The sequence below is a fragment of the Opisthorchis viverrini genome (assembly GCF_000715545.1).
Source record: "Opisthorchis viverrini unplaced genomic scaffold opera_v5_147, whole genome shotgun sequence".
Lineage (NCBI taxonomy): Eukaryota > Metazoa > Platyhelminthes > Trematoda > Opisthorchiida > Opisthorchiidae > Opisthorchis > Opisthorchis viverrini.
In genome coordinates this window covers 708,593-722,620 of record NW_008751803.1, presented here as the reverse complement: position 1 = coordinate 722,620, position 14,028 = coordinate 708,593, and the positions used below count along the sequence as shown (strand labels likewise).

The window sequence follows — 14,028 nt, the reverse complement described above, 5'->3', positions numbered from 1 at the left end:
TATATATATATATATATATATATATATATATAGTGGGGTCTCAATAATCAGGGGTGTTTCTGTTGAAGTTATTAAGGTACAGTTTAATGGTAAATTGTCTCTTTGCCTTTCTTATCGGATTTTGCTGGCGTGATACAAAATTTTTTGAGTGGGTTACGCTATGCATTATATGTATTCACCTCATATACCAATGACTACTATTCTAATCTAAAACCATAACTTCAGAAGAGAAGAGATTTCGTACCGCACACCCACAGAAGCTCCCTAAAACATGTGTTAGAGACTTTAAATATATTTCCCAAGTGGGGAAAATGGATAGATAATACGGTTTTTAGCAGCGAATCCTCTCCCTTGCCGAGGATCCACCATGGCAATGTCGGGAAGTCCTCCCTCGAGGAGAGAATCAGTATAGTATGTGCCGTGATTCTGAAGCTCTCGTCATAACCCTCTTGTGCAGTGAATACGTACTACTGAAATAAAAAACCAACCTTGCTAGGAATGCTATGAATGCATATGTTTTACGAATTTTCTCTCTGACGTTGTTTGAAAAAACTGCCTGAGGGTCGTGTCCTCTTCTATAGGTTCTACCGACGCATCATGAAGATACGCCTCCAGACGAAGGTGCTTATGTTCACGGGTTGTTTCTTGATGGTTGTCGATGGGACTATGACGCGTAAGTTGTCGGGGGTTTTGCCTAGCATTGTCACGTCTGAAACTTTTCCGCTGCTTTTTTGAGGACGATGTGGAGTGCTCATCCGGTAAAATGATCGCCTCTAGGGTGGGCTGTTACTCTAAGGGATGTCGGTCTTCATGACAGAGATACTCCGTTTCACCACTCGTCTGTCTTCACAATCATGTCATCTTAAAAAAAACTTTCAAGTCAGCTGCTTTATCACCGCTTTTTGAGCGAACAGTCACCAAGTATTTACGGTTTCGTAATGTACTACTCATAACGTGGCGTTTCGTTTTCAAGGCGTCCAAACTGTATTCATCATCCCTAATCCACACCAAGTCAATATATCCCCCGTCAGTGTGAGTGCTCTCGGCTCATTAGCTTGTTTTGGGCACTCAATGTCCTCTCCCCTTAGAGGTCACGTTATTCCCATTGACACCGCTCTCCATCTTCAAACTGTCTCTAAGCCATAACAAATATGCAAACATTCAGGATGACCATATGCTGTGCTTGTTTGGAGTGTACGCACAGCTGGCAACAGAATGAGAAATCCAGTATACTGATCCCGATTTCCACGAGAGGGTGCTTTGTTCGTTCAAACGTGTGTATAATTAAGGTAAACACTTTTTTAGGGAAGGAGGGGCACGATATATTGGCTGGGATTTGTATTGTGTCCGAGAATATAATTATCCAGCGTACTGCAGCAAGTAAATGAACCTAGCAAATAGCGAGCGTTTTTAGTGCATTTGACCTGTTGTGTCAGCAGAATCAGTCAACTGGGTGCAACAGACATTTGTTGTATTCTAATTCCAATCACATCCAACGGCTGCAGACAAGATAGTGTATCCAACGGCCCAAAAGACTGCATTGCTGAATGAACCAATGAAATTAAGTATGTACTTGGTCCATTGATTAGAAACACGTTTATACTCTACTTTGATATTATTTGATTATTGGGGTGCTTCAGACAGCCAGTAAATGTGTCACCGGTTGTCCATTTTTTCGACTAACTGTGTGTTCAATTCTCAGACTGACAAGGCTTTGTTTTTTTCAAAAACATCTGGGACTGTTACTTTTCCTACTTCTCACCTTCGTGCCCCAAGTGACCAAACTGTCAATCTTTTTCGGTTATACCAAGCCCCACTGCATTCTGGAGTACAATTGTAATTGGATATATCCTCGGAAGAGTGTTCCTTGCAGTTTTGTGGGGTGCACAGAAATCAGTTGTTCGTTGAGGATGTTGCGGTCTCACTCGTTTCACTAGCTAGGGAGCTATGGGAACTGAATCAATGGTCCTGATACTGAGCATTAATGCAGGTCAGCTTAAGCTCCACATTTTCCCTTTCTATCATGTTCTAGGTCTGATGTCACTAGTAAATTTCACACAGAGACTGAAGACAGATACTTCACATTTTTCTTCATTTGGCACATTGCACTGAAATAGCTCGTTTTTAAGTCAGCGAACTATATTAATGTTGGTCGGATTTTTCTCGCCCTTGGGCTATTTCCGTCAGCCAGTTAAGTATTCTTCGAAGTTAGCAAACTACATTTGAGGATTTCTGGGGAGTCCAAACATCGAAGTTGACTACTGAAGTTTATTACGGTCCAGTGCTGGATTTATGCACCAATTTATCAGCTCCCGCCTGCAATGCGCAGCTACCTACCCCTCCCCCCCAAATCATGGGTGAACAAAACTGCGGCAGCTAAAACCACTGTACGACGAGTACGCGGTTATTACAGCTGACAATGATGATGATGATTGGGGCCCAACAAATAATTCCCACCGGAACTGCAATCGGTGAGGCCGCTTGACTCATGCGGCTTGCAAGCCCTTTCAGTCTGCTTCCGGCCAATGAAATAGGGGGCTGGTAGTGCGCCTTAGCACCCTTACCGCACGCGAAAAACGCCGATGGCTGTAGGCTATTAGGCCTATGGACTTGGGTAGTCTTCGCCTGTCCGTGCGGTTCATCACCAAACAAGCTTCTCACTTTTTGAAGCACGACTGGCCTGTCTATCCAACATTACCAAGCAGATCGAGTGCACTGTGTCCCCTGATGATTGACTCAGTTGTACGGGTGCGTTGTCGTGCCAGAAGGATAGGTTCATGATCGACTGGTGCCTGCACATCCGCGAGCTTCATCTATTGTTCACCACGCTGTTATGCGTGCGCAGATGCATGCGTGCACATGAGGACAATCGTGCGGAAAATGAGACATACGAATCTGCCGATAAGATAACCGAGCGAAGTGCTAGGGCATTAACGGTGCGGTAGAGCGTGCTCTAAATACACAGCTGGCGCGCGTGGAATGAGGACCACAGCCAATCAAGTGACCGGTGTCCCTAATCCGTTTTTCACGGGACAGAAAAATTTTGACAGGCTATTTTTTCACGGGACAGAAAAATTTTGACAGGCTTCAAAGTTAATGACCGCTGCTCTGGCGAGTGACAATATATCGGCATTTCGACTGGGTGATCGCTTGCCAAGGAGCTGCGCCACACACTACATCATGTCGGAGTAGACGGAAATGGACTCGCGTCACTTTGCGTAGGAGCTTTCTCAGATCCGTGATCGCAGTTGGTGAATTTAACTCACAGTTTAGGGACCTTCCCATAGTCGACTGTTAAACTAGTCAGTGATGTTATTCATGAATAGTCAAATGGAATAACCTGACCCTTCATCAGTCCTCACGGATGATTTGATAAGTGCCAACCTGTAAGCTTGAACTTTTGGACCGAGTATTCGAGTGCATTTTCGTTTAGATCCGGACCACGTATTTGCTCGCACCGGGCCAGAGAACAAAAACGTGTTTTGTACTTAAAATGGTAATTTTTCTTTCAGTTGGTTACAAGAAGGATAAAGGTTAATGCTGATTCATGTATAATCCTCTGTACTCATGCTTTTAACAGTCAGATTATGCGGATTAGCAACCGCACATTAATATTCTCCCTTCGTCTTTACAGCCCTACGTAATTTTCTGTTCTAGGAATATTTGTGTTCCATATCCACTTTGCTCTGATTTGTTGTCGTCCGCACTTTTCGTTATTCGATTCCCTTTTCCTAACAGCGTTGGTATCAAGAGGACAAACCACCAACCTACTGGATATCAGGTTTCTTCTTCACCCAAGCGTTTCTCACTGGGGTATTACAAAACTACGCTCGTAGAAATACTATCCCAATCGATTTGTTGGCTTTCGATTTCGCAGTGAGTGGCCAACTGTATGTGTTATGCTATCTATATGTTAAAATGGCTGAGACTGTTGCTAGAGACGGTTAGTTGAGAAGATATTGCTGAAAATATGGACTCCAGTTGCACATGTTTGCTTTCTTGACTTATCGATCAACACTGCTCGGGATACTGTGGTCGAAGAAAATATCCTTATCCAATATTATTTATTGTTTATCTGGTTACAAAAGCTGAGTGGTGTTCCCTATCACCAAGAATGAACCAGACTGTGTTTCTTTGTAATGCACTACTCATAAGGTTGCTGAAAATCCGTCGACAGCCCACAACCGGTTCCGCCCTTTTTTGGGCTCATCAGGTAGGCGCAGTCCCCGAGTTTCCGTCAACCTTATGTTCTACTTGAAAGCAAATTGCACAAAATTGGCAAATATACACTAATTTGCAAACTAATTTGGTTTTTGCGAAAGACTCACCTGGAACCCAGCCGCATCTCTTGTTTGTGATGTATCCAGGCAACTGACTAGTGCAGTTGTTACGATATTCGAGATATCGCAACCAAGATATTACGAGCCAGTTCACACTACTTTGTCACAATACTTGATGATAAAGCGGTAAAATTCATTTTCGCTGGCGGACTGCTTGAGCGACTGTTCATTTGGGCTCTTCAGCATTCAAATTCTGGTCTGTTTGCCCATTACGGTGCCTTGATTTGTGTGTCTACAATGTTCGTTCGCTTGTACCGCTTTTCTGGCCATACGGATTTCGTCCATCGGGTTAACTACATTTTTCACAGATGTTTATGACCGTTAAGACCGCATTTTCGCCTTTCCTGTTCGTACGGAAGGGACTTCATCAAGTGACGGAGTCGGAAGTCAGCTGGGAAATTGCTATGGTGAATGCAGACACCAACTCTAGGGTGGTATTCGAGATGCGAACGAATGTAGTAACCCATCATTCCACAAGAGGAAATATCCTGAATGGGAAGACGGTTTGGGTGGCAGGAGATTTTGAACTGCAGTTCTCCACAAGAACATAAGCCTCTCAGAACCAAAATGAGACGATACATGCTGTTTCTCCAAAGGCTTTTTACCCTTCTCAAGAGGAAATACCGCAATGAAAGTGTCATTTGTCCCCGAACCGGATCCTTAGCTGAATACCTGGCTAAACAGTTGGCGACGTCATTAGAGATGTCCACACCACGATTTTCTTTCCTGAACTTAACTTCGTTGGAGTCTGGATTGGACCTGAATACACACAAAGCAAGATACGTTGAAGTATGTCACAGATGCCATAAATGGCAAAAAATATATATATAGTGGGGTCTCAATAATCAGGGGTGTTTCTGTTGAAGTTATTAAGGTACAGTTTAATGGTAAATTGTCTCTTTGCCTTTCTTATCGGATTTTGCTGGCGTGATACAAAATTTTTTGAGTGGGTTACGCTATGCATTATATGTATTCACCTCATATACCAATGACTACTATTCTAATCTAAAACCATAACTTCAGAAGAGAAGAGATTTCGTACCGCACACCCACAGAAGCTCCCTAAAACATGTGTTAGAGACTTTAAATATATTTCCCAAGTGGGGAAAATGGATAGATAATACGGTTTTTAGCAGCGAATCCTCTCCCTTGCCGAGGATCCACCATGGCAATGTCGGGAAGTCCTCCCTCGAGGAGAGAATCAGTATAGTATGTGCCGTGATTCTGAAGCTCTCGTCATAACCCTCTTGTGCAGTGAATACGTACTACTGAAATAAAAAACCAACCTTGCTAGGAATGCTATGAATGCATATGTTTTACGAATTTTCTCTCTGACGTTGTTTGAAAAAACTGCCTGAGGGTCGTGTCCTCTTCTATAGGTTCTACCGACGCATCATGAAGATACGCCTCCAGACGAAGGTGCTTATGTTCACGGGTTGTTTCTTGATGGTTGTCGATGGGACTATGACGCGTAAGTTGTCGGGGGTTTTGCCTAGCATTGTCACGTCTGAATAGTTCTGCTTTTATGTCCTTATTGAAGCCTTGCTACTTTACGCGGACTGGCTTCTGTGACCAGGCTTCACAGACGTCCCATCCCTTGGGAGGACGATTTCGCACTGTTTTGCCAATTGATTTTCTGTCACACCTCATCTGTCTGACTCCGCTTTTTGTTCCAAACAGAATGGAGCTTGGTGAACAACAACCCAAGGTCCTAAACGAACCGATGCCCATAGTACAGCTCAAACCAATGCTCCGTGAAAAGTTGGAGACAGTTTCGGCCACTCTTAATCGGTACACTTGTCCCGTGTACAAAACGAGTGAACGGCGTGGTGTTTTGTCCACGACCGGACATTCAACCAACTTCGTCCTAGCCGTGTTCCTCAAGACCAGCGTTAATCCGAGTCACTGGGTCAAACGGGGAGCCGCCTTATTGTGTCAGCTGGATGACTGAGGATTCTAGTCAAGGAAAGCTTCTCCTCACTCCCCACACTCCTGAAAAAGAAAAGCCGCAAACGCAAAAGATCAACTACTACTACTGCCAGAACCACTGGCGCAAAGGCGTGATATTTTTGCAGATTTGTTGCTTTGTGACAATGAACATGAGATATATTCAAGTACGAAATGAATCATTTTAATGTACATAGTGATGGGGAGATAAGATGATTTCCTCGCAGATATTGCATACCAAGGATTTGAATAAGTTAGCAAAAACTTCGGAGGGATAGCTGTTAGAGTAACACCAGTTCGTTCCTCAGTAAGAATATGCGTGGATTCGGTGCGCAGTATTTCAAATGACGAATCATTGTCAACATATTAGGTATAATTAGATACACTCTTAGGTGCTCTCGTCCACTCTGCCTGGACATCCCATTTCAATACCTAATGGATTCTTTTGAGAACACAGTATTTGTGAACAAAACCGTATGGTTGCGTTTCAAATTCCACCTGAAAGTACTAAATTCTGAGGGTGCTGCATGTTGGTGACGGGCCTTACTAGAGGCTCCGGAAAACCTGTTACATGTTAGCAACGAATTCGTTTTTTCATTGCATAGTTTTCCGGAAAAGTGAAATAGTAATCAGGTAAATTTTGCTCGAACGATTGCAATCTCTGGGTTGAAAGTTGGCTGCAGCTGTAGATTCCTCATGTTCACTTATGTTGGCATACTTGCGTACCGCAGACAAAATAGTCGGATGTTCGGATGTTTCGACAAATATCCTTGATTAGACATGAATTATGAATTTCAGTAGACTTGTTCGTCCATGTCCTATGTATGGAACACGGGCATGGTGAACTGGGTGCGACAGATTTTCACACCGGATAGGATTCTAAACACATTCACTAACGGCGTACTGCCAGGACGGCATGGACTTTCCCCAAGATGCAACGCAGAATCACCTGGTTGAAATGCATAGATTATGGACACCAAAGTGGATTTGATGAGACGAGACTATATCAGCCTGCTTCGCTCGACGTATTACCTTATTTTGGTGGAGCTGTCTATTCGAAAACCGATTCACACAGTGGTTTACGTCTTGAGTACAATAAATGTTCGCGGCTGAACAGAATACTGGCAGATCAGGTTGCAATGACGGTCGTTGGTTTGTTCACGTAACTGGACAATTAGGTTGCAAACCTTTCATCACCAGTCGACGCAGCATCATCAGTGCGTTGTGAGTGGATGTGCCTTGAGGTTCAAAGTGCGTAGTGGATGCGCGTGTGTGGATTGATATAGGGTCTACACAACCGGGTCGACTTTGACCGATCGTTGGTAGCTTGGATGGACCCAAAACCAGTCACTCCCTTGAGGAAACCTTAGGACCTTGTCCTTCAAGGTCGAAGGCCAAGGACGGCAGAGGTGAAAGCAACTATTTTGGGCACCGAATCAACTGTATGGACTGAAATGGACGTTACTGGACGGACTGGAAGTAAACTTTCCACACAAACAAACGATCCACCATCTCTTATTTTCAAGCATGAAGATCTGGAAGCATACAAGTTTAATCCAGAAAGCATAAAGGCAGTGGCATGCGGATTTACAACACATGGAAAGAAATTCCTAGATGCATAGAACTCAGGAAAAGATTCAGTCAGTTGGCAAATAGAAATTGACCCTGTCTGCTCCCCGTTACGAGCGGAGGACCACAAACTGTCTGGTAGCCTTGAGCCTCAAGGTTACTCGAGTATCCACCGATCAGAAGACAGGTCAACCAACAAGTCAATAGGAGTGCCTCAACACAACTCCACCCACAATGTACTGGTGTCCATTGACATCTCACTACCGGTTTCGAATAGAGCACGAGAGTGACGGAGATTCCGAAACTACGTCTGCCTGATGGGATTCAAGAAGGAGGGAACCGTTAATAGACTATCGGAGAATCTTCAGCACCCTTATTTTATATCAAAGAAATATACGGCATTGTCTCGAACATGTACCAAGTGGAAAACTAGGCAGCCTTTGTCCAGTACAGTCACTTGAAAATAGGCATAATCGAGAGATTCACTTGATTCACCCGTTCACACAAGAGCGATTAGTAAACAAATGTATTTAGTCAAAACTTCCCCTTAATTACGAGTTCGGAAAGTGTAGAAGACTGTTGTCGGAGGAGGCTTTGGTAGGCGTGCAAACGGAAGTTTAAAAGACATGAGAAACAAAGAATTTGTTTGATTGCTAGTACGTTCATCCTTGAAAACTGATTTCGGAGGGATAGCTGTTAGAGTAACACCAGTTCGTTCCTCAGTAAGAATATGCGTGGATTCGGTGCGCAGTATTTCAAATGACGAATCATTGTCAACATATTAGGTATAATTAGATACACTCTTAGGTGCTCTCGTCCACTCTGCCTGGACATCCCATTTCAATACCTAATGGATTCTTTTGAGAACACAGTATTTGTGAACAAAACGTGCCATGCAATCTCATCAGACTCAGTTCCTTTTCAGCCTTCTATGAATTGTTACAAAAAGGGGAAACATAGGGTGTTATTCATGCACATGGCACAAACAGTTTTTAGTGCGTCTAAATAGCACACTTTAGAGGTGTGGGATGACCAGGAGCCGATATACATGAAGCAACATTAGAAAGATGTTGAAATGAAGGTTGAAGAAAAAACCCGCCAGATCAAGTGTTTGTACTTCAGGATAGAACGCAGCAGATCATTCAAAATTCGAACGTCTAAGTACCACAAAGCTAGGTAGCGATTCACACGCAAGCCTGCATTCTGATTGGCTAACTTACTCACAAGCCTGAAAGCGCGCGTCTTTCAGTCCAGTTTAGTTAATGTTAAAAGTGACTTAGAAACATATTGATTATGAAATAAGAGAACACGGGTGGTAAAAACATGTGAAAGAAATGTATATTTTCAGGATATATTCCAAGAAATATCACAATATCTCGGTTGTGCAACCGAACGACTCATACGTGTAGCAAGTCCTGAAATTAAGCTAAAACTGATCAGTCTCCATAAATCCTAAGATACTTTTTCCCTATCTTTCCCAATTCAATCAACCTGTCTGTGTTACTTCTCTCGTTGAGAGGATATCAATAACTCGCGATTCCTGGTTTCAGATGCTTAAAAAATAAACCTGGCCACGCACGCATAGTGATAATGTTATTTCTAACGCTGTCTGTCGTGTGGCATATGTCTTACAATTATCTTCCTACTAATGGACAGCAACTTCTCAAGGCTGGAAAACAGAGTAATTGGGATAACCTGGTCATTTACGCGTTGAGGGAAAGAAACAAAAGAGGCGCCGAGCGACGGACCCTAGCCAGGGTTCACGTTTGCAGTCGCCGCAGCTCAGAGCATCATCCCGCTAAACCGATCGGCCAAGGCAGGAGGTTGGTTGATAGTTCAGTTGATCCGCTGAGCATCTTATTCTCTGAATACCGGTGAGCACATGACTCCACTTGCTTGCTATTGCTACGCAATACTCTGAGTGGATCATTTGCCAGGTGAATCAACTTTCATAAGGTTGTATATTATCGTAGAAGTTCGCTAACTTGTTGCTAGACTGCCGTACACGTCCATCGCTAATAAGCAGCTGCCAATGATCTCATGTTCATATTATCCTCCTCTGAAAGATCCCCCCTCATGTCCTGACGCAATCATTCTGGTAATCCCACACAAAACGGGAGAAGTACTGGACTCGAATTTTGCTCTTATTAGAGCTCACCAACGATTCACATCCTTGACCGTGGTTGGACATCTGACGTGTGAGGCGAACATTCTACGACCTTTCCATCAACTCAAACCGGAGACATCTGAGCTATCACGTCTGGACAGGCGAACTTCTTAACGCTTGAGTAATGTGGCTGATTTGCCCAACTCCTCGAACGACGATGCCCAAGACGGCAGTCACCGGTTGATGTTGCATCCACACGGCAAAGCAAGACTGAATTGATGTTTTGAATAAGAGTTCTACTTATCAACACCTGAGTCAGGTCGTTGAGGGTCGGTAGCGAGAACGCTTGGTGGGTGAAAGAAGAAACTGAAGCCTACGGATTAATATCCCAGATACATCCTAAGATAAGCTAGATTCTTCAAAAGGAATCTGTCGACTACTGGCTACCTGAAACACGCTCAAATGCTTATCTATCCTGATTTTGTGGGTGGTGTCATGAAACGTAAATAACTTCATTCGCTGGTCATCTTTCGTCCTGGCTTCAAACAGTGATCACTCGAAGACTAGTTTGAGCGTGAACGACAAACATGCTGACAAGGCGATCACTTCCAACCGTGCCGGTCTCAGTTAGACCTTTCCGTATATCACACCCAGCAAGAGAAAACTCCATATGCTTTAGCGTGTCTTGGCTCGTCCACCGCGGCCTCATTTTCTCCGTTGCCTGGTTCTACCCTCCACCAAGGCTTGTCTGTGTGGCGCAAACAAAAGTGCTGACGCCCTAAAAGTGCAAATCGACGGTTCAGGTTACAACGAGGACGTCTGCCGTCAGTCCGTCGAAAACTTTGTCCCCTTTTATTCCATGTTCTCGGTCCGATGGCACACAGCGGCTGAAAATAGATTCACTTATTTTTATTTGTTCGATAGAATAACCCTCTTATAATTCAATGGAAGGAGTCACTAACGTTTGGTCACCAGGTTACAATGTTGGCTATTTCACTTGGTCGTTCTTCGAAGTTAGCAAACTACATTTGAAGATCTGTGAGGAAGATTAAATTGATACATCTGAATTTATCAGAATTATGCTGTGGTCAAACCGATAACTCCTGAAATTGTCGTTGACAAGGTTGTTTGACTCATGTTGCTTGCGAATGCTTGCAATCTCAAGGGAAATGTTAGTTTCTGCTGGTTCATTTGATGTGGAAGTCTGCTGTCACGTCCTGACTGAACGTGTGGGCCACTGAGGTTGCATCGGTTTCGCCAGTTATGCTTGTCCACGCGCGATCACCACCAAATCAGTATTCAGTTCATGTCAACTCAACCGGTCTATCTGCACTGCATCTGTGAGCGGACCGAATGCAGCGCGGCCTCCTGATCTCTAGGCTCAGTCGTATGTCTTGTGCTGCCCCACATGGCACTGATATGCTGATTTGTCCTCGTTTGTCTATGTCAAAAACCTCGGGTGAGGGTGATACCATGTGTTTCCCTCGTAATTTCGCCTGCACAAAACGTAGTAATGCACACTCCTGTGAAAGTGCAACGTGAATATTGGATTGTCGGGAAGCTGAGTTTGATACCCGCGTTTCGAGGATGCGATGGAGTCATAGTTAACAGTACTACTACTCCATATCCCTTACTTTTGCATGTGGAAATGAAGAATGTATGGGCCTGCACTCAAGCGATCTGTTGTTTAGTTTTACAGTATACGTGTCACCGCTCATTCCAGCCTCTATTTTTATCCGCTTGGTGTTCATTCCTAAACCTTAACCAGCATTTAAGTATTACTCAACAGCATGGTGATAATTCAGGTCGATATGGGTGGTTGTATGATGTCTTCATTTTCCATCCCACTATCTTCCCTATTCTCATAGCAATGTTCTGTATGTTTCGCTTTCGAAGAGATAGTTCTGACCTTCATCCCAGTGTTTTTTTCATAATGAGGAACATTCAATGGATAATGAATAAAACTCTGCGTTTCATATTGTGAATGCCGGTTTCGAATCCACGATTTCCGCAGCTGAACTTGAAATAGAATTTTGATGGATCGTGTTGTGTTATATTCTCATCTTTTTGCCGGCTTCTGTCTGATACTGGGATAACTCAACGTACGGTGTATTCGCAAACAGCCGAATTCCTGGTATTCAAACTTCGAGCGATGTACTTGAAGGTCGTCCCACCCTTGGCAGTTAGTCGAATTCGTGTTCGAGGGATTGTCCTTGTTTGAATGCGCCACCAGTAGTGTGTTACGAAAACAGCACTCTGTTTAGTGGATCAGTCAACTGGAAAGGTGGAAATTAGTAATAGGTTTTTATAAGGGAATCTACTCACAAGATTGCTGAAACCTGTTCGACAGCTCACGACCGGTTTCGTCCTTCCTGGGGCTCACCTGGTAGACGCACTCCCCGAGCAATAGGTGCTTCCAACAACACAATCTTCAGAGTAGATGATTGAGAGAGCTTAAGCTCAGTAGCTGTTTATCACTTTGCGTAACAGCCGGACGCGATTTCGTGTGTTAGGTTTCCAATGGCTGAAAACGGAGCGAGCCAATCACATCAATTAACCCTGAACAGGCTCCTCAGTTCAGACTCGTTGCCGAAGCATTGAACACTAACTCGATGTCTGGTGTCCTGGCTTGAAATCCTGATTCAACCGAGGATCTGTACTGCTGCTGGTCTTTAAAAAAAGTGGAAGTCAATTCCAATACTTTCCCGGTTTAGTGTGAATTAGCCAGATTAGTTGCGTCCGGACTGTTCATGCAAGAGTCATGTGAATAAGGATAACATCTAATACAGACAAATGAAGAATAAACCACCTACATACTTATTCGAATGCGTGTTCTTGGCGCACCTGGACGATGCCAACGCCTTCCTTACTGTGGACGCCACACTAAACGCTCATTTGTGGCACTGACGGAGATCAGACGGTTCCCTATTAGGCGGGTGTGTGGCGAAGCGATCTGAACTTAAAATGTATGTACGTTGCTGTTCATAGTCTACGGTAGCTTAACTTGTTCATCACTAGCTTGTAATCAGGATCCACAGGTTTCCGTCCCATCTACTTTCCATCCTCATTAGAAGTGCTCGATTTCTACAACCGACCGTTCCAACCCCCTTTGAAAGTGTGAAAGTCAAATCAACTGGCGGTTAGGCCGCGAGCCACAGCACGTATTGGTTAGTTATCTTGCTTGGACCAATACCCGATCTGCTTGGGACGGCGAGAATGTCTGACACACTCCCTCGGGTCACAATGTCTCTTGCAACTTCTTTATCTGATGTTGCATTTACAGCGGTCTTCCCGAGTCTATTCGGTGGCTTGTCCCCGCCAGGCCTAATGATGGTTATCTAACTACATAACACTCAGGAGCGTATGGTGCATATAGTGCGACTACTCGCAGACCGCAGTCACTTGATGTTACGGCAAATGAACGAACAGCTTGACACAGATACGCGAATGAACGTCAGCGATTGGACGAGAGTGACATCTGCGGCAAAACAGCGTATTTTGTGCAGTGTTTGCCGAATTCCTCTTATCGACCGGGTTATGAACTGAGACCACGTGACTTTTGGTGGTTTCAAATAGTTTAAGGAACATATCTGTGTTTATACTACCTCAAGGAATTATGTCACTTCTGAATGAGATAAAATATGATCCAGAGGATCCGGTCTGTTTTACTTACGTCACCGTCTTTGATCTGTTCACAACATGTGAAACTGAGAGTCTATTTGTGCACAGTGCCGGAGTCATTACAATGGTGATTGGACCATTCATCCTAGCGACAGCGGTACTGGGCGCTTTCGGGAACATCATCCTGATGGGACTTCTTTCGACTTACATTAGACATCCAAGAAATTTAAATCTGTGTGGTATTGTGTTGTTACTGTTAGACCTGATAAGGCTAGTGGCCTATGGCATAATTGATTTGGTTCCAGCTTTTGGCACACCAATGTGGTCATCACCACACTCCAGACTGGATTACGGCAGTCACTTGGCATGCAAGTTGGTTAAGTCCGCACGGGCCTTTCTCTGCACAGCTAAACAGAATGTGGTGTTATGCACTGCAGTGACTGA

At 44.1% G+C, this 14,028-nt stretch overlaps 1 protein-coding gene across 1 annotated transcript in view; it reads left to right on the top strand.

Moving 5' to 3' along the window:
* T265_06797 (hypothetical protein) overlaps positions 1-6,444 on the top strand; it is a gene marked incomplete at both ends in the record, with an annotated part of 99,192 nt that extends 92,748 nt beyond the window's left edge. Inside the window, 3 exons of the mRNA XM_009172162.1 lie at positions 3,739-3,876; positions 5,720-5,811; positions 6,021-6,444. Coding sequence (XP_009170426.1) covers positions 3,739-3,876; positions 5,720-5,811; positions 6,021-6,291 — 501 coding nt within the window. The remainder of the gene's footprint in view (positions 1-3,738; positions 3,877-5,719; positions 5,812-6,020) is intronic.
* Positions 6,445-14,028: the final 7,584 nt, after the last annotated feature.